This window comes from Mytilus californianus, unplaced genomic scaffold, assembly GCF_021869535.1.
Source record: "Mytilus californianus isolate M0D057914Y unplaced genomic scaffold, xbMytCali1.0.p SCAF_3, whole genome shotgun sequence".
NCBI classification, from domain to species: Eukaryota; Metazoa; Mollusca; class Bivalvia; order Mytilida; family Mytilidae; genus Mytilus; species Mytilus californianus.
The window spans coordinates 77,769,592-77,794,523 of record NW_026262679.1 but is presented as its reverse complement, the minus strand read 5'-3'; the positions used below and the strand labels follow the sequence as shown (position 1 = coordinate 77,794,523).

The 24,932-nt window shown below is 32.7% G+C and overlaps 1 protein-coding gene across 2 annotated transcripts in view; it reads left to right on the top strand.

Annotated features, from left to right (window-relative positions):
• Window positions 1-5,837, top strand: part of LOC127735114 (probable G-protein coupled receptor 139) — a 98,806-nt gene extending 92,969 nt beyond the window's left edge. For both annotated transcript variants that reach the window (XM_052245203.1, XM_052245202.1), the window contains one exon: window positions 4,384-5,837. In XM_052245203.1, coding sequence (XP_052101163.1) covers window positions 4,393-5,664 — 1,272 coding nt within the window. In that variant the 5' untranslated portion in view covers window positions 4,384-4,392 and the 3' untranslated portion in view covers window positions 5,665-5,837. The remainder of the gene's footprint in view (window positions 1-4,383) is intronic.
• Window positions 5,838-24,932: the final 19,095 nt, after the last annotated feature.

Genomic DNA, 24,932 nt, shown 5'->3' with positions numbered 1-24,932 from the left:
TACCAAGCGTCAACATGTCATGCAGTTACTTGAGTACGCGTTGAGTCATTTACTCTATATTAACAATGGTGGTCTGAAGGTCTAAATACTTTTTGACGATTTTGACGATTTCCATTAGGTTGCTCCTTAGCTATACTTCACACTTTATCAAATTATTGAATACATTTTTACTTATTTCACTTTCATTGGACTTTAATCTTTAAAAATAAAAAAAAAAGAATGCAAATTTTGCTTTGAGCGATTTACTTATTTTCAACTTCATCGAATTCTTAGGAATGGTTGTTCTGGGGTCTGAATACCTTTAACAATTTTACTTTATTTGTTGTGTCAGAGTTCTGGGATTTGATTATCAAAAGTATGCAATATTTCACATGTCTCACTATGATTAATGTATTTTCACGAATCCTTAATTTTTCACACACTGTACATGTTTTATTCATTCAATATTCTGATTTGTTTACTAACGTTCCGGAAGCTCATGATACAGCTATTGATTTGAAGTTGATAGCTAGATCGAATTTTAAGGAGATTCATTTCACGCTATTTTGGGAACATTGTATTTAGGTTCAGCTTTAAAAATATAGAATATCTTTTTTATGCAATGGTAAACACTTGTCCAGTTTACTTATTTTGGGGACGGAAAATTGGTATCAAGGGGAAACAAGGTCAAATTTCCCCCATAGAGCTATCAAGCTCTTTGGTTGTTTGTTTGTTTGTGTGTTTGTTTGTTTATTCATTTAAAATATTACCCTTTTATAGAGCTTTAGCTAAATTTTCGTTGCAAGCACTAGAATGACACTTAATTCATCCAAACTTTAATCTTTGATCATATGAATAAAATAAGATATGGGGTAGATGTTATAAACTTTCTTATGCTCTTAGAACTTTATAGAAAAACCAGAGTTTAACCGGTTGAACTGAAGTCTGAGACCCAATGCAACAAAACGCTTGTGGTTTGCTAATTTTCACATACGATCATGTTTGTTTGAAATCCCATTGACGTTTAGCCAATATCTTTTGTTTATGCTTCATCATGAATTTCTCCATTCAATTAAAGGAAAGCCTTTATATTTCTTTCCTTGTGTAATCAAGAATATGATAAAACTTTTGTCAATGATTCCTACATGGAATTCAGTTTGTTTAAGAGAATGATAATATTTACTTGACAATATACTAGAGTACAAAACTAAAATTTCTATGGAGAAGCTTTGTTAAAGATTGGCATTAATAGCAGTATTTAGTTTTCCCTATTTTCTGTATTAGTCCTGCTTTGTTATATAAGATCGTATTGAGAAATAAAGACAGTTTATAGACAATAACTCTCCAACATTGATGAATTCTGACAGATTAGTGTTTTTGTAATTATGAAGTTGTCAATCACTTGTTAATTGTTTCTACTCGAACCAGACATTGTACTTCATTGGACCATATTATTCCTATGAGAATTAATTCATATCATTGCTCGTGATTTGTAATACACCGTATTGTTAACAAAGTAACTCGGTCCTAGACGAGGATACTTTACTGCAAATTTTTTCCCCATAATACATCATAATCATATATTCTTTTCTTCCTGATTTATGTTGCGTGGAATGAATGTTTTCTAGTTGCCAATTATAAAAAACTCTTCTTCCTTCATATATTTTATTTTTGTCATTAGCCTCCACAATCGCATGTGAAATAAATGCTTAAATTGAACGCAAAATGCTCATTAATTAAGTTACGAATGGTATTATAAATCACTTTCGGAACACTTCGCAATTATACAAAAGAATTACCACATGTATTTCATTTACATGTCATATCGAGATGAGAATACGAGCATATTTATTGCAATCGATTGCTTATTCAGTTCCGTAAATGTGATTTTTTATAAGATGAATGACTAATTCCTAAGTGGCAATTATATTTTATGCCACTCTACTCGTTACTTCTCATGCATCAGTATGCTTATTTTTAGACGAGACTCCTAGAGTTTAAGGTCAAATATGCATAACATTTACATGTATCAAATTATTGTCTCAATTGTTGAAGAATTATTTTAATTTGACATCAATAATCGGTTAAGTTGACTTTACCAACTTCATTGATTTGGGGGTGTTTCCAGTCTTTGGATTCTATTAAATTGTACATTCAATGGTTTTGAAATCTTTGTAATAGCTAGACAAATGTGCTTTACAGGGATAATGAATACATTAATCTGTTTTGAAGAAGCAATCACAATGCTTTAACAAACCAACACATTATATATAAAGGGACCATTATGACAAAAAAAAAAACCAACATAATGAAGCTGTATCAAACGCTGACATAAAGATATTATACAATACAACTTTGTTTTCTGAGGTTCCATGCAGCATTTAAAAAAATATACAATTTTTCGGTTAAATTCTTTGAGCTAGCTTGAAAGAATCAAGGTTTCTGTTATTTGGCCATGAAAATTAATATTTAGGTAAACAGTGTTATGTTACAACTCAACGTGCAGGACATACTGGAAGTTTGGCTGTACCCTTAACGTTATTATTAACGAGATATCGCATCCTAATTTTTACGATGATGTTTTTAATAGTAAGAGCTCTTTAATTTATACAATATCTATATAGTACATATAAACTGTATAATATTGTTCTTTTAAATAAAATTCTTCTTAAAGGTCAAGAATTGAATCTGGGACTATTATACTATACCAAGTATAATGGCCCCATATTGCATTGTGTAGTGAGATCTTCGGGTTACCCGTGGGATTTATTCATTTGTATATTTTTAAATATGTGAAATTTATAATTATGAAAATTTTATTGAATCCCGCAATGAGTACAACTGTGAGACAAAGTAATGTTCTATCTTCATCTTATAATACACATCTTCAGGGTTTTTGACTTAGTACCTATTCTGTTTGGTTAGATGGTCAGAATATGCTTTCTTCCGATATAGCGAGTTAAGCCCGAATGTTTGATTACTGTTACACAAATAATATACCAATAATATACAAAAATTCATTATCATTGTTGTTCGATCTTCTTTTGATTCAACATTTTAGAAGATCCTCTGATATCGCCTTCAGAATTATCCTATTTAATCTGAGGTACGACCAGCTCGTTATTGTCTATATGTAAATGTTTCATTGTAAATGTTTTGACGAACAAATCATATTGGTCATGATAGATATGCATATTTCAGTTCAACAATTGAGATCTTTAAATTATTCATGTGCCTATCTATATATAATCTTTATATTTTAGGTATTAACATGTTATGTCATGACATTGAGTATTTTGATTTATGCGAGTTTCCAGGAACATTGCCTCTTGTTCTTGGTCGTTATTAAGTCAGATGTACATATAAAACCAAATATGTTGCCAGAGTATGGACATGCAAGACATTTTTCAATTTTTTTTTTCAATTTTAGTCTTACGTAAACTATGTTTCATTTTTCATAACATAAAAACAACACTGATAGCATGCTAGAAATCAGCACAACAAACTAATGGACAATACACAAACGAGTAGAATCAAGAATAACAAGCCATGTGAACGTGCAAATATGGAAAGACTCATACAAACAGAGAATACTTGAAATGCAACCGGAAGCCATCAGGGGAAAATGTCTACTATCACGTGACATATTCTTCTGATATAGTCATTCTATAATGATTCAACCAACTCATAATTGATCTTATAGTGCGATTAAGCCCTTTTCAGGAAGTTCTTGTGGTGATCACAAGCACTTGACATGCAAACAACTGTAGATTCTCAAACGGCGGTTGAAAATTATATGAATAAATACAATCATAAATACAATAATTAATTTTCTGATTTTGAGATAAGAATGGATATCTATTGGATATCATCTTTGTAGTCTAATACAGCCAATGCGCCGTTCATGCACATGTATCAAGTCAGGAAGCTCATTAGTCGAGTCATTAGTGGTTCTGTTTGTTTATATTCTTGGGTTTTTGTCCATTCAAGAATTTGTTGTTAATGCATATCTTCCTCTTTTATATTTATATATTTACAAATTGTCTAGACACTGGGATATTTAAAGCTTGAAATGAATGGCTACATGCCTATTGTTGAATACCATTCTTATGATTTCTAAGACTTCTAGTCTTTTTTGTACAAGTTGCTGCGTTGCTGTCTCATTGACGTATATACACACTACGCCTCTGTTAGATGTACCCGATATTCATTAGCGGTTTATTTGTTACTTTATAACGTAGTAAAAGGTTTATAGCAAGATAAAATGATACGACCCTTAAGCATAATTGATCCAGTTCCTCTTCGGTCTTGTATAATAATCCATAGGATATAAAAACAAATCTCGATTAGACTTTTTTGCAAATTTTAGTTGGAAAATTAAATTAATTCTTGTTCTTTTTTCAGGCTGACAAAATGGAATACAACATTTCGGATATATCGGATCAGATTGGCTTTACTCCTCCTACAACAGTGACTCTTCCTACTGCAAATATTTCATGGGTTAATCCTACTCAGTATTACACTAAATATATACCAGAGAAGACAATAGTTGGGAGATATGTAACGTTATTAACCTACAGCATAGGATTCCCTGGAAACGTATTCGCTTTATGCATATGGTTACAAAAACGGATGTCGAATTCCTCCGGATATTACCTAGCAGCTTTAGCATTGTCGGATTTGTTATTTCTTACGTTGCAAGTGTTTCATGAACTGAACGATACTTGGGAAATTAGCACACTTGATGTTAAATTTCTTTGTGAGTTCTATCCTATTATTTTTATGACATCACAATACTTGTCGCCGTTGTTAGTTTTAGCCTTTACAGTTGAAAGATATATTTCAATTTGCCATCCATTTAAGCGTGAGAGATTCTGCACTACAACACGTGCTATGATAGTAATCGTCTGTCTTGCGATATTTTGCCTTTGCATGAACCTCATACAAGGGTATTTTTGGTCGTACAATTCTAAAGATGCAAAGTGTCTTCCTCGTCCTTCAGCAATCGAAAATGGCGATAAATCTCTTTGGTCTGTTTGGACCTGGTTTTCGGAGACTGTGGTCTTTATGTTAGTACCACTGTTGATTTTATTTTTTAATGTCCTTGTAATAAATGAGGCCAGAAGACTCTCAAAGTTTGAAAAACATCAGTTGAAATCTCATGCTAAATCACATGGAAATGCTACAACAGTGATGTTAATTGCAGTTTCATTTTACCATATATTCACGACTTTCCCAGTGACTATTGCTGTGGCGTTGTATGTTCAATACAGTGTGGAACCTGAAGACTCACTATTATTAGTGAACAGTACTATGCCTTATTTATCAGACAACTCGACATACAACTTAGTAGATGCCTCAGCGTTGACCCACCAGTGGTCTAGTCATTTTCGATACATACTTGTGAAAAGTATCATTGAAGAGATTGGTTTGACTCATTATGCTTTCAACTTTTATATTTATTTAATAACGGGTAAAATTTTTCGAGAAGAATTTCTATCTTTCGTTCGAAGGATAATTTGTCGTCGCGATAAAAAACATATTCCATCTTGGAATACCGAATATACAAATGTTCGAACAGACCCAGAGAGTTCAAATCATTTAACAGTGCGCATGGTAAATGGTCAACCGAATGGACATAGCGGAAACGACAAGATCTTTGACGATTCTGAGACGCCATTGTGAGATCATAATATGACTTATTATAGTTCACGTGAAGCTTTAGTAACATCTCGCCTTATATGTGTTTTATATCAACTGATTTTTTGCTTCATATAAATTATATTGTTTCATCTAATATGTTACAGAGCCATGAATGTATACATAGCAAATTAACAAAGGAAATATAGTATTGCTGTTGAAAATTTGTATAACATTTGATGTGGAGTATACGTCAAAGAGACAACAGAATAGAGAATAGAAAATATGGCGGGGATAATCTATTGTTATTTAGATCTCAATCCTCTCCTACGAGGGGGGGATGTCATCCTAATCCCCCCCCCCCCATAAAGCATTCTTTCCTGAATCCGGAAAAGTTAATCATTAATTTCCAAAGTTCCTAGTTCCAATAAGTTTTAATATCGAATACCCGCAAAAATAAAGGCCAAATCCCGACGTCCCGAAAAAGGTCCTACGCCCTCTCTTCCCTATACATTTGTATCTCAATCAGTGGAATGATAAAAAGTACAACAAATAAATAAAGTTCGGTTAAGTCCGGTTGTGTCCGCTTTACATTGAATAAGTAATCTTATAAAATACTTCGAATTGAAAATCGTAAACGTATCAGATAGTTATTGCATTTAAATATGTTTTGTGAGGAACACTCATTACCAAAACTTTAGAATACCAAACATACAAAAATAATCAGAGCGGGAAAAAAACCCTGACAAACAAGTAGTGATTTAGGAGGGTCTGGATTGGGGTTACCTCATTTCTGTATTCTTTCATTTTTTAGGTAATTATTCCCTTATCTTTATATTTTAGTCCAATTCTTCTCTATTCTTTATACTTAAGCAACTCATTATTGACCATTCTTTACTGTCTGGCCTACATTTCCCTATTCTATATTTTTGGCCTATACTTCTCTTTCTTTATTTTATTGTCAAATTTTCTGCAACATTGCCTCTATTTATTCTCTATTCTGTAACGACAGCCAGACCCTCATCTAGAGGAGTAACATTTTTTGTAAAGTTTTGAGGGAATAAGAGTATAAACACTTTGAAAATGATATCTGAAGTACAGAATTGATAGCTGTAACATCCTAAAATAAACCACGTTACAAACTTAGGAAGGCCCGGACACCTTCGGAAGTACGTGCACGGTGGCTGAGGTATTTTGATTTGGTAGTTCTAGTATTTACCTGATCAAATGCAGACCCAACGTGACATACTAAATAATTTAGTGTCAGTGATGCTAATACTTGCTCTTGCTGATATTGTGCTGCTTGTGTCGTTAAAAAGTTAAATTATTTTAAAAATTACTGTTTACATACATACAACTTTACGATGTGCTGGTGCGAAAAGTAAAGTTCTGTATCTAAAAAAAAGTAATGTTATGTTCAGTATATCCTGTTAGAAAAAATCACAGTTTACACCATGATTTTGTATCAACGTTTTTATATCACATGTTTGTATAGGTTTTTTTCTGATTCTAACGGCCCCTGTTTTATGAAATTTCAGTGTACGATGTAAAAGTAACTAAAAGTCTTTTTTTGTTAATTAGCCTATTATGGAGTTTTCAGAGTTGGCATTTTACTCATTTAGCAAAATACATGATTTGTCCATATTTTTTCCAAGTTGTGAATTTCGGGGAAAAAAGTGTAGATCTTGTGATTCCAAACCCTCAGAACCAAACCTTATTTTATTTTCACTTGCACCTCGGCTATTCCATGCAAAGCAGATTGATATAAAAAAATATCTTCATGTTGATTTAAGGGCTTAAATTCAAGAAATGTCACTCAATTTGTATTCATTATACACCGTATCGCGTCATAAAAACGATTGTGAATCTAAAATGAGATAGACTCTCGTTTCAAAATGAGGTTGATTTCAACATTTTCCTTTGGTCCATCTGAGTCTGAATTGAATGTACATGTGTAAATTTCATGCTAATATTGGGAAGACATCGGTTGATGTTTAAGTACATTAGTTTCCACGGTGTATTCGTGGTGAAGGTTAAAAAAGTAATAAAAAGTTTCAATTATTTACTTTGTACGGCAACTAATGCATTTAATACTGTCTGAATGTAATATGTGAAATTTGTCATCTCGCAAATACAATTATGTTATTTAATACTCAGTAAGTTTATAAAATTGAGAAATGTATATTGATTTTTCGTATGTAATCTCATTAATTTGTAAATTTCAAGACTGTGAAGCTATTTGGTAGATTCCACATTAAGTTTTATATGAAAAAAATATTCCCACAAAGTCCTTTAACACCCAGTTAAGTAGATTATATTATATTAAAATGCATAAATTTGACCATAATAAATCATTTATTCTGAAAGATGTAAGTAAATAACCAACATCATAGCTGTTGCTTTATGTGTTTACTCATTAATACTTGGGTATTAAGTATATATGAGATCTCACAAAGATCCAACTGTTCCTTCTTTCTGCATGAGAATTATAAAATGGAAGTTCAACGACCCAGCCCTTAAATGTACATTCCATTTATATAACTAGCAACTGTACTTATATATAGCATGATAGAATAAACACTTTAATGCAGCAATTCAAAAGGAGGCTGCAAGGAACAACATGCACCAACAGAGTTCTCTGACTTTTCGCCTTAAACACCAAAATAATTCATGTAGTACAGACATTTTAGGACAAACGTTAAAACAATATAAAACACAAAAAATCAGGGTATTTTTTCTCACTCTTTTCTATGAAGCATTTAATTTGACATTGGTGGACAACGGTCAGACATACTTTCAGCATTAATTAGACCAGAAAACAATGTGCCAGATGAATTCATCCATGTTAAAAGTTTTGCATTATACATATCGGTATGCCCTTGACAATAAGTTAGATTTGAATATTATTCTCTAATACAACAGACGACCTAATACCCAATATATATTGGAATGATTAACACATTTATAATTCAATGTAACAGTAATAATATTAATGTTCAGGGATTTTCATAAATTGACATTTGACTTACAAATAGGATTTCAGAGCATTATTAAGAATTTCCCTTCCGTCTTCTTACTACAGCAATTTTTCAATCATGCCCCAACGTTCGTCACAAGAGAAACACGCCATATAAAAATATGAACATGCGGAATTATTGTAAATAAGACAACTCTCCACCAGAGACCAAATGACGTAAAAGTAAGCAACTATAGGTCACCGTACCACCTTCAATAATGAGCAAAACCCATACCGCACAGGCTCTTGACTTTGGACAGGCTCATGAAGAATGTGGCGGGGTTAAACATGTTTGCGGGCACTCAATCCTCCACCTAACTTTGGACAGTGGTGTAACAGCACAACATAAGAACAAATTATAAAGATCAGTTGAAAAAGGCTTATATAACTAATCAGATCGATACAAAGCACAAAAACAATAAATACACAAAGGACGCAAATAACAGATGTCAGAGTACTCGAAGTTACTGAAAGTTACTCGCAGTTACTGAAAGCTAGTTCAAATCCTAAAAACAACTAATAAAAAAAAAATCATGTATCTAAGACTAAAACGCTATGTCCAGTAACAGATATTTTCTTGAAATCAAGAAACAGGTATTTTGTATTGTTTTGTTAAAATAACGTACATATCGTACTTTCTGTATAGATAAAATAGATGGAGATTCCTGTCACGTAAATCTGCGCCCATAGACCCCGTCGTAAAATGTTGTTGATCTTGTAATGTCAGTAGGAGATCAATACAAATTCTGTTATATGAATTAATAACAGATTCTCCCCAATAACACATGACAGAAATGTACTGTAATTATTCAAAAATTAATAGCTTAAATGTCAATGTCAATAAGAAATGACAAAATTTTGCCTATAACGGTTTCTAACGATCTGGGTTTTTTTCTGTAGTATTTTCACGAAGGAAAGAGGTTAAACTGGTGTCATGTTTCCATTCAGTAAAAATATTTACACAGGGATTAAACGTGAAGGCAGCATACTTCTCGTCTTACCATCCTTGTCCTTAACGTCAATATAATGAAATATCATATTGATTAATGACTTTTCCCGCCAATTTAATTGACATTTTGTAAAGCTATGCCATCTTATCAGTTTGAGGACACATCATCAGAAATTCACAGTATTTCTTGAATATTCTTTAAGAGAAACTACGTTTAGATATACTTTTGTAACATGTAAAGGGTCACTAAAAGTTAAGTTTAATAACTTAAGTTAACAACATAAACTTGGACTTGAAATCCCTTTATTAACAACGAAAAATGAGTCACCAGTATTTTGAATTTTGGGTGTATTGGAACGAGGACCAGTAACCAGTCCCTGATAAATATATCCTCTAAAATAAATATGTTTTAATGTTGTCTTAAATATCATATTTTTCTATTGTGCAGCTATACTGAAAAAAGAGGGATGAAACGAACTAAATACATCGTCCAAAATTTCGTAAATCATACTCATCTTACTTTTAATTTATCAAAATTTTATATATACTGTACTGAACAAAACCTGTTTTAATTTTGTTTAAAGAAATTTGACAAAACCTTACCAAATTTTGGATTCTCAGTGCTCTTCAACAAAGCAAGCTTAGATATTGTTGTCTGAAAACGTGAGTTTTCTAAAATAGAGTAATCGTGCCCCCACACGCGTAGCGTCTCACGACGCGTATAAAACAAAAACCAAAAAACTCATAATTTCCCGTCTAAATGGAAATACAGATCATCATTTTTTTGACAAATTAAAACAGTAAAGTCATCTTAGAGATAAACAGTGTGCAAAACACGTCTACTATTTAAAAAAAGATGGCATGTATGTGACTGTAACTGATCCTCGACCAAGTATATCGTTTATTACATGGTGAATATCTTAAAAATGATCTACCTTTCGCGTTTCCTAATTCAGAAATTAAAAAAAATATTTTAGAAAAATGCGTTTACCTTCTTTGGAAAAGCAAATCTTAAAAACAAACTGTTTGATGGCACTTGGGATCACCAACCATACTTCCTCAAAGAGATTATTTAAAAGAGAGGAGATATATATCACAAGAATAGACAAACTCATAATTAGAAAACAAATTGACAATGCCATGGAATACGATCAAAAGATAAACAACAGTCTACATAACACAACATAGAAAACTATAGACTGAGCAACACCAACCCACCAAAAAAACAGGGGGTGATATCAGGTGCTCTGGAAGGGTAAGCAAATTCTGCTCCACACGTGGCACCCGTCTTGTTGCTAATCATTGCAATTTAGCTCATCATTGCTCCAAGATTTGGCTTCAGTTGGTTCCTGACATGGTTATTGATATTTTATTTTAAATGTATTGTTTACCCACAGTATGGTTGCAATTGTCCTTTACATTATATTTCTGTAATTGTTACTGATGTTTCAGGGTAAATGTTCTCTAATTTTTATACGCAATAGAGGTTGAGTTCATAAATAATAAGTCTTTCATACATCATTTCCCAAATGTTTGCAACATTACGACCGTTGCACGATTAAGTGCTTTTTATTGATGTTTTAGTACGGGTGTTTTGTCGGTTAATGATCAGGAACATATGATACATAAAACGCTATTAATATTATATGTACTATCTTTACCAAAAGTGTGTTTTACACATGATAGTATGACTAACTTGAAACGAGAAAGGAAGACAGACAAAAAGTCCTATGCTGTAACAGAAAATAAAAACTGAAATAAATTTTTATCGTGCGAATTCAAGACTGATGCAAATTTTGTACATTTTAACCAAAGATTCAAAAAAACTAAACATACACTTACAGAATGTACTAGTATTGAATGTTTATATGAAAATATATGTATGCCTGAATTGTGCAAAACTGTAATCCTAATGAATTTGAGAATGTGTACTTTCTATCAAACCTACTGATGATATTTTCATATTTGTTGTCAGTATAACTTCAACCTTAACTGTATTTTGCAAAACCTCTCGAGATTTTGGGTCCTCAATACTCTTCATATTCGTACTTTATTTGGCCTTGCTACCTTTTATGATTCGAGCGTCACTGATGAGTCTTTTATAGACGAAACACGCGTCTGGCGTACATATTTTAAAGCCTGGTATCTATGAAGGTTTAAATTCATGATAGGTTCGTACTCGGTGATGACAGCAACGAATCTTCCAAAACATGATATGGTAATTCTGTTATGTCTGCTAAACAGCATCGCCCGAATTTTGCTATGAATCTTTCACGACAACCTTTTGATTAATACGTGATACAAATCAACTTATCACTTTGTAAGCAAGGATTTCGGAACAGACAAATATTGGCACCTAAACTGTTACCTAAATTTAATTGAATAAGACATCTCCGAAGTATTTCAATCACTTTTACTATCTATTACATGTTCTGTTATGAATTGCATAAAAAAATCAATGACATCTGAGATTACTTTAACACATACTTGTTATAGTAATCTCGGATGAAATCAATTATTTTGGCAATGATTTGAATTGGTTATTTTTCATCTTTCAAAGCACTGATAAAAGAAGATAATTTAATCACGAATTGGTCTAACGTCACTCAAAACAAGTGTCCGTCACTTAGAACTTGACTATTGATATTTAGTATCCATTGGTCAAGACGATGGTCACGCGCGTGGAGTAGGGTATACCCACATATCTGAAGTCGGAAGTATTTTGTTAGAATTAGTATTAAAGACATATTTAACTGTGGCTAGTAATTTGATAATGCACGCGTCCTTTTTTCTGCCTCTTTTTATTTTCTTTTTGAGTAACGTTGATCCTAGTCACTGAAGCAGTTTAGTTTAATTTTGATATTTAAGTTAGGCCTAACAAAATAATACTTTTTTTTCATATGAAACAGATGTGGAGTAAATCTGGTATAAATCAGATATAGCTGTAAACGATTTCCACCGTTAATAATTTCTATGTTGAGTCACTAGTTGTTTATTTTTGGTTCTGTATTTCAATACCTGTTTCTACATTTTATAAGTTAATCTGCGATTATAAGAAATATCTGGATTTGTAAATGTACATATCGATCTTGACATAAGTAAATAAAGCTGTGATTGATTGATTGATTGTTGCTTGCTTAACGTCCAGTGGGTGTGATTAATGATGAGGGGCAGCTGTCATATAGGTCCGATATTTTAGAAAAGTCGGGTTGTTGTCTCTTTGACATATTCCCTATTTCCATTCTCAATTTTATGGTTTTATGAACCTACCGCTTTTTAATTTACCTTAGAGTTCGGTATTTTGTTTTTTTATACAATTTTTTATAAAGCACTAATTTCAATTTTGTATAATTAAAAAATAATAACATGAATATATAGACTTATTCTATTCTGTTTCAAGAATACTAGTACTTTTGTCTTGGTAGCCTTAAAATAATCAGTTTCACGTTTTTAAAAAGGATTTTGTTTATTCAAACGAGTCAATCATAAGAGTCTGAGTGTGATCTCATACTTTTAGTTTCAAAACAAAGTGCTTTGTAGATAATCCTCTTTCGTTTATGTCCGTCTGTCATCTATATTAAATATGAAGTAAGTATACCAAAAACACTTCAAATCTCTTTAACCCAGGTACAAATGGAAACACCTGGAATCGCATTATATCTTAACGAATTGAGACAAGGTTAATTGACAGGGTAAACGAGAGGCGAAAGATACAAAAGGGATTTCCAAACTCGTAAGTCGATGGGAAACTGACACCGCCATGGCACCAAAACGACAAAAAAACAAAAAACAGTATACAAAATACAACATAGAAAACTAGACACTGAACAATACAAACCCTATAAAAAAACGGGGTGATTCTAAATTCATTTCCTACAAGCACCATGACAAAAGAGGTTACAAAACCAAATCAGATGGATGATATTAGATATGTGATATCATGTCGGAATATATCATGTCTCTTATAATTTAGGCAATTAGACACTAGCATCAACAAATTTGTAATGGCAATTGTAAAACTTTAGAAGAGTAGTTATGTACACGTTTTTTTAGTTTTTCTCATCAAACGTATACCAAAAACAGTGCGCATTGCATGATGTTAGGAACTGACGAATCTTTATGTAGCCCAATATGGCTTATAAAACAACCAACCATTATAGAAATCAAGAATAAGCTAAGAATATATATAATGATATTGAATTATATGACATTTCTTGCCTTTAAACGTTTAGATGTAACTGTTTTAAGTGGAACCAAAAGATAAGGAATTGATACATCGGAAGTCTTGAACAGTTGTCTTTTTCAAGTGTCATTCATTCATTATGTTTTTTTTTAAAGATTTAGAATTAAAGCAATAACAAATGTTTGATTGCAACAGACGTCAGTAAAAAAACTACAAGCTGCTGTTTTCAGATTAAGATCAATAAGATACATCTGAAAGAAATTCATCGATCTTTGAAAAAGTTAATTTTCTTCTTCAACAAATATAGAGTAATGATAATACTCATTTTTGTTTTTGATTCTGACCTTATGAGAGACATTAGCAAACGAACTCGCTAGATCGAGCTGATGAAGTCAGTATCAAAAAAATTTAAAAATCGAAATTCTTTTTATCGAAAGTTTGTCTTTACCAATGTGTGTGTGTTTTTTTTTTTTTTTTTTTTTGGTTGTTTAAATATGAAATTACCTGAAATGATATTAAAATAAGATTAAACATCGTATAAATTATACACTTGATGATCTATCTATATTTAAAAACAATGGTAGGCATCAATTATACTGGTCAAATACCAATTAGTAAATGACATGATACTTTCAAGGAGTGTGACACAATCTCATTCTTCAGTCCACTCTATGAATATTCGCGTATAATTACAGCTGTTTGCCACCATAGGCTGTTCCCGCTTATCGATAAACCTGAAGATCATAAACGGCATTTTCTGAAAATTAAATATATTAACAGAGGTATTGATGTCAATAACTTATCGAGTATATCTACTCTACCATTCAAAACTTTATACCTTCCTATTAAGATAACACATAACCACCTATTATTTTGTATACATATACAAAAAACAGCAGAATTAATTTTTAATTATACGTTAGTAACATCAGACGTCAGTGTAGAAAATAAAACTCTTCTGACTTGATACTGTGAATCGTTGAATTTTAGATATGATCCCTATGGCCATGTTATCACGGGGACCTCAATATCTTTCAAGACCGAGAGGTTAAAAACTTTTTGAAAAAAGGACCAAATTTATCGTCCACCATCTAAAATAGATTGGAAACAGTGTCGTCAGGTCACAAAAGACGCTCTTTCATCGTATTGTAAAAATTGGTGTAAACGGGAAAAATTTGATAAAAAATCTTTTGATTTCTTATTTAAATAAATGTATGAATGTTGTTGATATTCGAATATCATATTTTGAAAATAATAAGAAATAAATAAAAGAGTACATAATACGCCTATTTCTAGAAAAAGAAACAAACTTCAAGTACTGGCAAAGCGGTTTGTGTTTGTACCGGCCGACAAAGCAGCCAACAATGTGGTGGTGGTATGTCGGAAATACTACACGGAATAACATTTTAAATTCTTCTACATTTAAGTCCGTGCGCTCCACAGAGAATCATTTAGTTAACAATCATATCATAACCACAATACAGCTTAAGGCCTCTTCTGAACATTTGTCCCTACTTTGTATTGGTTACCTAAACTACACAAAAAACAGTAAAATATAGTTTCATCTCGGCCTCTAGTAAGTGTTCTACTACTTATCTTTCAGTGCTTTTAGCTAGTTCCTTAGCTTCTATCAAAGATCTTATCATTAACTTTTGTAATAAAACATGTGAAGTAGTGGAATTAATTATTTTTGGAGTGTAAAAAATTCTTTGGATGTTTTCGATAAATTACATGCTTTTGATGGTCCTATTGATTCTCTTGGCAGTTTTGACTTTTCAACTCTTTACGCTACACTTCCACACAATCTTATCAAATAAAAGTTTTCCTATTTAATTAAATGGTCGTATGGTAAATCTGAATGCAAATATATTTACTGCAACTCATTTAAAGCCTTCTTCTCTAATGAGAAAGGTAAATATGCTAGATATACTCACTGGAAGTGTGATGAGATGATTGAAGCAGTTAAATTTCTCATTGATAATATTTATGTCCGTTTCGTCAATAAAGTTTATCGACAGGTTGTGGGTACAATGTATTCCTATGGGCACCAATTGCCCCCTTTAATAGCAGACTTGTTCTTGTACTGTTATGAATCAAAGTATATGACCAAACTCAGTAAAGACCCGTCTAAATTGCATTTAATTGATAAATTCAACAACTCTTACAGTTATCTTGAAGATATTTTTCGTTAAATAATCAAGAATTTTCTAAATATACTGCCGACCCAAAAGAACTTACTTTAAATAAATCAAATATAGACGGTAATAACGGTCCTTTCCTAGATTAAGATGTTTCAGTTTTACATGGGAAACTCTACACTAAAATTTACGACAAAAGGGACGATTTTTCGTTCCCTATTGTTAATTTTCCTTTTTTGGACAGTGATGTTCCTTTGGCACCATCTACGGTGTTTATATATCACAATTCGTTCGCTATGCCCGTGTCTGTTGTGACGTTTTGGATTTCAATGAACGTAATCTATGTTTTACTGGTAAATTATTATGTCAGGAATTTCGTCACCACAAATTACTTCAAACCTTTACTAAATTCTTCCATAGATATATAGATTTGGTTTGGAAGTTTGATTGTACCTATAGAAAACTTATTTTAAACGGGATAGCACATCCTAATTTTTATGAAGATGTTGTTTACCGAGCCCGGAAATTTAGATACGATCCGAGTAAACTTATCGATCCTTTAAATGAACTTATTCTAAAAGGTTACCAATTCAACACTATAATTAGATCTTTGAATATTGTTATATTGGTATTAATATTGATTTTGTTATCAGTAAATTAAAATCAAACTAAATATTATTTGGATGTGTACCGATTGAAATTTTAGGCTTTGATGCATGATTTTTTTATTAGTTGTTATTGGCTTTGAACTAGCTGTTAGTAACTGCGAGTACTCTCAGATCTGTACTTAGTGTCTTTTTGTTGTGGGGATGTATAAGTACTTTGCCACGTCCACTCTGTGTTTTTTTTTAGATGTATGTCTGCTTTGTATCCATCTGATGAGTTAAGCCCTTTTCAGCTGATTTTTATAGTTTGTTCTCATGTTGTACTGTTACACCACTGTCCCAGGTTAGGGAGGGTTGGCGCCTTCAAACTAGTTTAACCCCTCCACATTCTTTATGTGCCTGTCCCAAGTCAGGAGCCTGTAATTCAGTGGTTGTCCTTTGTTGCTGTATATCATATTTGTTTTTCGTTCATTATTTTGTACATAAATCAGGCCGTTAGTTTTCTCGTTTGAACTGTTTTACATTTGTCATTTTGGGGCCTTTTATAGCTGACTATGCGGTATGGGTTTTATTCATTGTTGAAGGCCGTACGGTGACCTATAGTTGTTTATTTCTGTGTCATTTGGTCTCTTGTGGAGAGTTGTTTAATTGGCAATCATACCACATCTTCATATTTTATATTTCTCTTCGCGTTCTACGCTCCATTATAGTTGTTCTGTTGTATGAATAACGTCTCGTGCATCTCATTGATAAAAATACATATTATAATAGTAGTGGGATCAAAGGAAAAATGTACAAACTGCTGATAAAGGTTAACACTCTCCAAGGTCTTTCTGTTTTATGTATTCTCATCTTTTACAAATATGAAACTCGTATTCAGACCTACGCGATGAAGTGAAATCCATATCTCTAAATATTAAAAGAATTTCAGGAGTAAACATCAACGAGAGAATACTTACAACAAACGACTTAATTGTATATGTTTTAGATATATATAACATTGTGTTTGATTAAGTAATAAAGCTAAATGTATCACGTATTTGATTCAAAACGTATGAATATCATCATTAAACAACTAACCAAATCACCATTATATTTATTTAAGATTTTGTTTTTGATATGAAAATATGTATATGCTTAATTAATTTATTGTATAAAGCATTCGTTAATTGGAGTCCCTTAATAAAATTTTGATTCACAAATCGTATACTATGTTAAACTTTATAATGCTTAATTAATGACGGTCTGCCAGTATTTACACCAAAATAGTCAGGACGTGTGGGAAAATAGGGAGAACAAATGCGCAAGACTCGACACCAAAAATAATGCACTTCTTGCAAAAGGGATAAAACAGATGTGTATGACCCGCATGTATTATATACAATGAAAAGAAAGAAAAGATCAAACCTACCACAGATTATACTCTCAAAATAAAACAGAAAACGCATCTTGTACAAACGTAATATCACACAGCTATAAATAGCATAACCATTCCACTAAAATGCTGAAAAGAAATAAACATCTTTGAAATGTTTAGATTTGAAATCTTCCTTCTTGAATTTACAACAACTGGTAAATTTGCTGTTAAAACGTAGACTACCACATTGTATAAAAAATCAATCATTAATCACGAAAATTTCCGTTTGAAGTCGTAATTCAAAAACAAATTGGTTTTATGCGAAAAAATCGTTGAAATACAATTCCATTCTTAAAAGTCTAAAAAGAGTAATTAAAGAATTGCAAAATCAATTAAAAGTTCTGAACACGTTGCTGCAAAACTTTCAGCAATGACGTAGGATTAATGCATAGTGGACAAATGTCAAACCCTTAAAGATAAACGCTGAGTAAAGAAAATGTTACTATAAATACGAATGTACAAGAAAGTGCATAATCCGTCTTAAACTAAATCTGTTATAAACGTCAGTAATGTCAATGGTGCCAATTTAAGTGCGTACAACACGTGTTACTGGAATAACCTTCACCTTCGTTTAGTTCGCCTGAGAACAGTACACTAGAAAGCCAAAGTTGTAAAACGTTTTAAAGCATTAGACATCCAAAAGGGTCACACTGAAAACATCATACAGATGTAAGGTCAATTTTGCTTGTGGGAGTTGAAGAAGTTAGTATTGATAATTAGTAATATTTTTATAAATAAAAAAGTAACCCCAAATTTTCATCCCGATTAAATTTTTCTAGTATTTACACCATGAGATGTGGATGCGTCTTTACATGATCTGCCAGAGTTTAATTGAATTTCATAAAGGCATTTTATGTCTAGAGTTTATTGAATACCATAAGTTTTCGGGTCCTCTTAGTATCAATCCGGTCCTGCTCTACATGTGTTGCTCATGGTAAGTGCACATTCGATGATGTCACAATCGAGGAAAAGAGGACGGGATTGTTGCTAAAACATTTGGAACATATCCGTGCTCATATGTTTCACAGTTTTCCATATCGGTCAACCAAATCATGATGGCATCTGCACGACTTTCGAAGGGATTACTTCTTTGCCGCTAGAACCGTTGGTTTAAGAGCTTCATTGTAAGCAAAATCCCTTTATGAAATTCCAAATACTTTTAAAATTTGGTTCAGTTAAATTTTCCTTATTTTCTCAGATGCACCATATAAATTTATCTTTTGACGGGACATCAGAAAGCTCTTCCCAAAAATAAACGTTCACATTCTAAAATAGTATAAGAGAGGTGAGTTTACATTTAATATTTTTCCGATCATAAAGAATCAATGCAGATCGTGCAGATCGTGCAGATATATCGTCCTGGACATGCATGAAATATTTGCCACTGTACTTTAAGCAAACAACAATCAATCAATCTTTCTTGTAGATACATCTCTATGCCAAAAAATGAACCGATTATAAGTTTTATAAAAAAGTTTATCCTGCTTATTTCCATTCCTCGCAATAAATATCTTCTATGCAAATCCTAATTATGAATCATAGGAGATTGTGGGTAAACGTCAAAGAGATAGCAACCCAACACAATTAAAATGTGACATTAGACAACCAGGTTTGTTTTACTTGAGACAGTCATATGAATGTGATCAGCATAAACTAGTTTTTGAGAATGCTATTCACAGTATATGAAATTTCTACATATATTTAAGATCGATTGACAGGTTTTGGCACAAACAAATAACGTTTGTGCACCCTAGAATAGAAGAGCACATGAAAACATGAAAAATGCCTAAAATGAGTTGAATTGGTAGGTTGTAGAGCTTTTAAAATTGCAAGAAAAATATCCCCCCAAATAATCACTAAATCAGAACGCATTTCCATGTTTAGACACTACAGATTTCGTTTTAATACAAAATCTTTCTGTCAAAACCGCAAACAATTTCAACTATTATTTTCCTAAATAAATTGCTATTTATCTTGGTGTGATGGAGTTGCAAAAGAATATGATTAAATGACATTCTTGATCAAACTATGAGTCTTTTCTTTTATATTTGATTATTTTTACTAGATTTTCTATTACCGATCTATCCTAGCGAAATTTATAAAAAAAAGATACTTCAAAAACTGATTCAGAAGTTTGCTTTCTTTATAGCTGTACCTCCGCTATCTTATAAAACTAGTTGTATAAAAATTGAAACATTTCAGCACTATCGATATATAAGTAGCATGTACTTTTTTGACTAATTATTCCTTTGACTATGATTTGTCTCATCCTGTCTTAATTGACTACGACTTAGCTTCTGGGTTCATCCGATAGATTTATGTGTAAGTTTGTTGTTTCGGATTGTTTGTAGTCTATAAACTAGAATGTATACCTTGTGAAAAACCACGTTTAAATTCTTGTTCAGCGTGTTGAGTAGTCCAATAGAAAGTGGTGTTGTCGTCAAGAATTTGCTTATAGTTTTTGCAACTAGACACTCAACATCTATTCATCCAAGAAGAAGTAGAAGAGCAAAAAACGTAAACTTCTCTTTCTGAAGTTTCTTTAGTGCTTGGCAAAAAATGCTAGGGTGATTCAGTAGCTGAAGTTCCTACTAACAAAGAGTACTAAGATGGATCAGTAGCTGAAGTTCCTACTGACAAAGAGTGCTAGGCTGAATCAGTAGCTGAAGTTCCTACAGTGCTCCCCAAAGAGTGCTAGAGTGAAACAGTGGTCTATATCATAGTAAAAGAGGATTAATATTATATTCAGCTGAATGACATTGTCCAAGGAAATGATGAAACTACAGGCTGTTGAAAGCATGAAAATAACATTCACTCAGTTTAGATTTTATTGGAACCACCTGTACGCAAACTGTAAAATACATTATGCAAGGTCATGGGGCAGTTACTATGCGATTACATCAAATGGTTGGTAAAGGCTTGTGTTTTTAGGCTGACAACATAAACGTGTATGTATTCAATAATATCGAAATAGTCTTAGTGCTTAGCGATAGTTTTCTTTTGTATACCCCGCCTACGATATAGTAGTGGAGCATAATGTTTCAGGTACGTGCTTCCAGTCGTTCGTCCATCCCGTATCAGGTTATCTAGTTTTTGGTGCATTTGAAATATGATCAAGTTCTAGTTGAAACCTTAAAATTGAGAATGAAAATGGGGAATGTGTCAAAGAGACAACAACCCGACCATAGAGCAGACAACAGCCGAAGGCCACCAATGGGTCTTCAATGCAGCGAGAAACTCCCGCACCCGGAGGCGTCCTTCAGCTGGTCCCTAAACAAATATGTATACTAGTTCAGTGATAATGGACGTCATACTAAACTCCAAATTATACACAAGAAACTAACATAAAAAATGATACAAGACTAACAAAGGCCAGAGGCTCCTGACTTGGGACAGGCGCAAAACTGCGGTGGGGTTAAACATGTTTTTTGAGATCTCAACCCTCCCCCTATACCTCTAGCCAATGTAGAAAAAACAAACGTACAACAGTACGCACAGTAAAACTCAGTTTAAGAGAAGTCCGAGTCCGATGTCAGAATAGGAAACAAAAGAAAATAAACAAAATGACAATAATACATAAATAACAACAGACTACTAGCAGTTACTGACATGCCAGCTCCAGACCTCAATAAAAATGATTGAAAGATTATGTCTTCATCATATGAATATCAGGCACAATCCCTCCTGTTAGGGGTTTAGTATTATACCGTCATAAAATATATGAGAAGAACATAACCCGTGTCATGCCAACAACTGGTTTTAGAATAAATATGTTTAATTCCGATGCAAAGTGAATCAATATTAAAGCCAAAATATGCAATCTTTAATGACCTGACAACAGTATCGTAACTATATCCCTTCTTAATAAGTCTGTTTAAAGGTTTTGTTAGCTTTTGAGGTGAATACTGACATTTTTGTGCTTTGTAAAGAATATTACCATAAAAGATTGGATGTGAAATACCCGAACGTATAAGATGTCTGCATGTTGAGTTATATTTACGAATGATGTCCTTATACCGATGATAAAATTGTACACCATATAAAAATAAGAAGATGTGGTATGATTGCCAATGAGGCAATTCTCCCCAAGAGACAAAATGACACAGAAATTAACAACATAGGTCACCGTACGGCCTTCAAAGCCAATACCTCATAGTCAGCTATAAAAGGCCCCAAATTGACAAACGTAAAACAATTCAAAGGAGAAAAATGAACGAAAAACAAACGACAACCAGTGAATTACAGACTCCTGATTTGGAACATTCACATACAGAATGTGGCGGTGTTAAACTAGTTTGAAGGCGCCAACCCTCCCCTAACCTGGGACAGTGGTGTATAAAAATCAGTTGAAAAGGGCTTAACTCATCAGATGGATACAAAGGAGATATACATCTTACAAAAACACACCAGTTTATTAAGATGTTAACTTTTTAAAAATGATACTTAATTAGAGTTTTGACTCAGATTTCACTGTTCACTGACCTCGGAAATATGATAAACTGAAAAGGGCATGGTGTCCTTTGAAATTATATTCTTGGTTAATTATGATTTCGACCGAGAAAAAAAAAACATCATTGGGACAAAGAAAAGGAACTTTGGAATACAACTTTACGGAAATTTCTTTAAGTGGCTTTGTAAATATATCTAGCCTGGTTCGTCCAGACGACATCCATTTTTAGAAAATACTCAGAACGTGTTTTGTCTGTGGGATTTTAGGGTCAACTTACTATATTAGATATTTGCTGCTCGGTTGATCATGAACTTGTCTACCACTATAGGGCTTACGCAATCAAAAATATCAAAAGTTGGGTTTTTTCTCAAGCCGATTATTTATCAGAAAAACGGTCTTAAGAAAAGTATCTAGGTGTAAAAACTGTTTTTTCATACATTAGTTAATAAGAATGTCATTGATAAAAGTACTGGTTTAAATCCCTTTATCATTTATTGCGTTGAGAGAAAAAAAATGGAATGGGGGTAATCTGGTATACGAATATAAAAAGGGAAGAATATACCAAAGCGGTAAAATTCTAATAAAATTTTCAAGAGCAAAATGGTTGGTGTAAATTTTAAAAATATTTATAAAGTAAAGCTCGTGATAGCCGTTGCTTCGGCTATCCAATGGTGAAAATTCATCGAATAAAACACAAGAAAGGGCCGGGGTATGTAAAAGAACAATTCAGAGTGCACACGTTGAAATGTCTCGCCAGCTTTACTGACATGATTGATTTTATTTTGAAAGTCTAAAAGGATAAAAGTGAAATCAAGGTTTAACTACAAGTATCAAACAAACCATCTTCGCTAGCCAAGGGTTACGATCCACTTCCCTCCTCTCCACCCTTGGCAGATTGAGATAGAATTTCGGAGACACAAGGCATTGATTTTCATTGGTTGCAGTCGAAACTCGCTGCATCCAATCAAAAAGCGCCTATTACATGATCACGTGTAAATGTAGAAAGTGTATGTAAACAATTGCCACGTGCTTATTGTGCAACAAGTCTTTACATCCCAAAACATACGACTATATTTAGTGACAATTTGAATGTTTGTATCAACTAATAGAAGTTCCTGTGTATGTTTCTTGCACAAATGCATGAATGTCAACGTATATTTTCGTTTCCTGCTTTACCAAGTGTGTAGAATCTAGACGCTACCGTGTTTTTACCTCCAAATTGAAGAGTTCAAGTGCTACCATTGGTCAAGAATAATGTATTCGGAATGGGCTAGCGAAGATGCAAACAAACTTAACATTATCAAGGATCCATGACAATGAATTAAAGGTCAGATAAACCCTGCCAGACAGACATGTATACCTAACAATCATTCCATGCAACAAATATAGTTATTGCTAACAGTATCCCAAAAAAGAGACCAAACCATGAAAACTTATCTTTGAACCATATAATTATTATATAAATGTAAAGATTAAAATCCATTGTTTTTTGTTATTGTTCTGAATATATAAGCATGAAATATTTGCTACTGTGTGTAAATAGAGAACAACCAATCGCCTTTCCCAAAGCTCTCAACATTATCACCAAGCAATAAAATGAGGAAGCTTAAATGGGGAAGAAACCAAACGATACTAAAATTTCTCGTAAACTTGTTTTGAAAGTTTTAAGATGTATTTACTTCTTTTATAAATGTTTTTCTTTCAACTGGTTGACATGCATAACAATTTTGATATTGATTTAGTCTGGATGCAAGAAATCCCTATCAAATCTGGATTTATCTTTCAAGAATTCATATGATGTAGATATTTAAAATCGGTATGCACTCATGCCAAAATACATTTAATGCTGAAATCTGCAACAGTAGAAGAAGAATAAACATTAACAGTAATCATACACAATTGGTAAATGCCAAAGTAAGCTTATTTACACGGGATAATTTTATGAAATGTCTTATTTATACACACATGACTGCTTAGAAGTTAATTTTCTTTACAGTGATATTGGTCTGCGTAATATCTAAATCTATTTCTTGAGATTAAAACTGTTACACTTTATAACTAGTATCTAATACCCAAATTCGATAATTCTGTTTTTCTGCTGTCAATTTCCAATTCACGAATAGTAATACATCATCTATTCAAGCCTAGGTTTTTTTTACCTTTCTTAGTTGATACAATAGACAAGAGAAAGTTCTCATCATGACAGTTTCCCAAATAAACTACTCTTAGGCTAATAGAGCTGTGAGAAAAATGGCAGAGATCGTTACTTCACACGGTCAACGGTCGCCTTCATGAATTGGTTGATCATTATAGCAAATTAGTGTCTCAACTTTAGTAGCCGTAAGTTTGTATATTGATAGGTTGTTGCTTGCTTGAAGTTGTCCAGTGACAAATACTACATGCATATTCGGGACGATAACAATAAAAGTGAACCAAGCGGGATGATCGGTGGTGACTGTAACTGAAAAATAAAGGATACGTTGGATAGGAGCATACATTTTTCCTTGCAACAGGACATCTAAGGACCTTCGAAGATTTGTTACAACGGTTCTTTA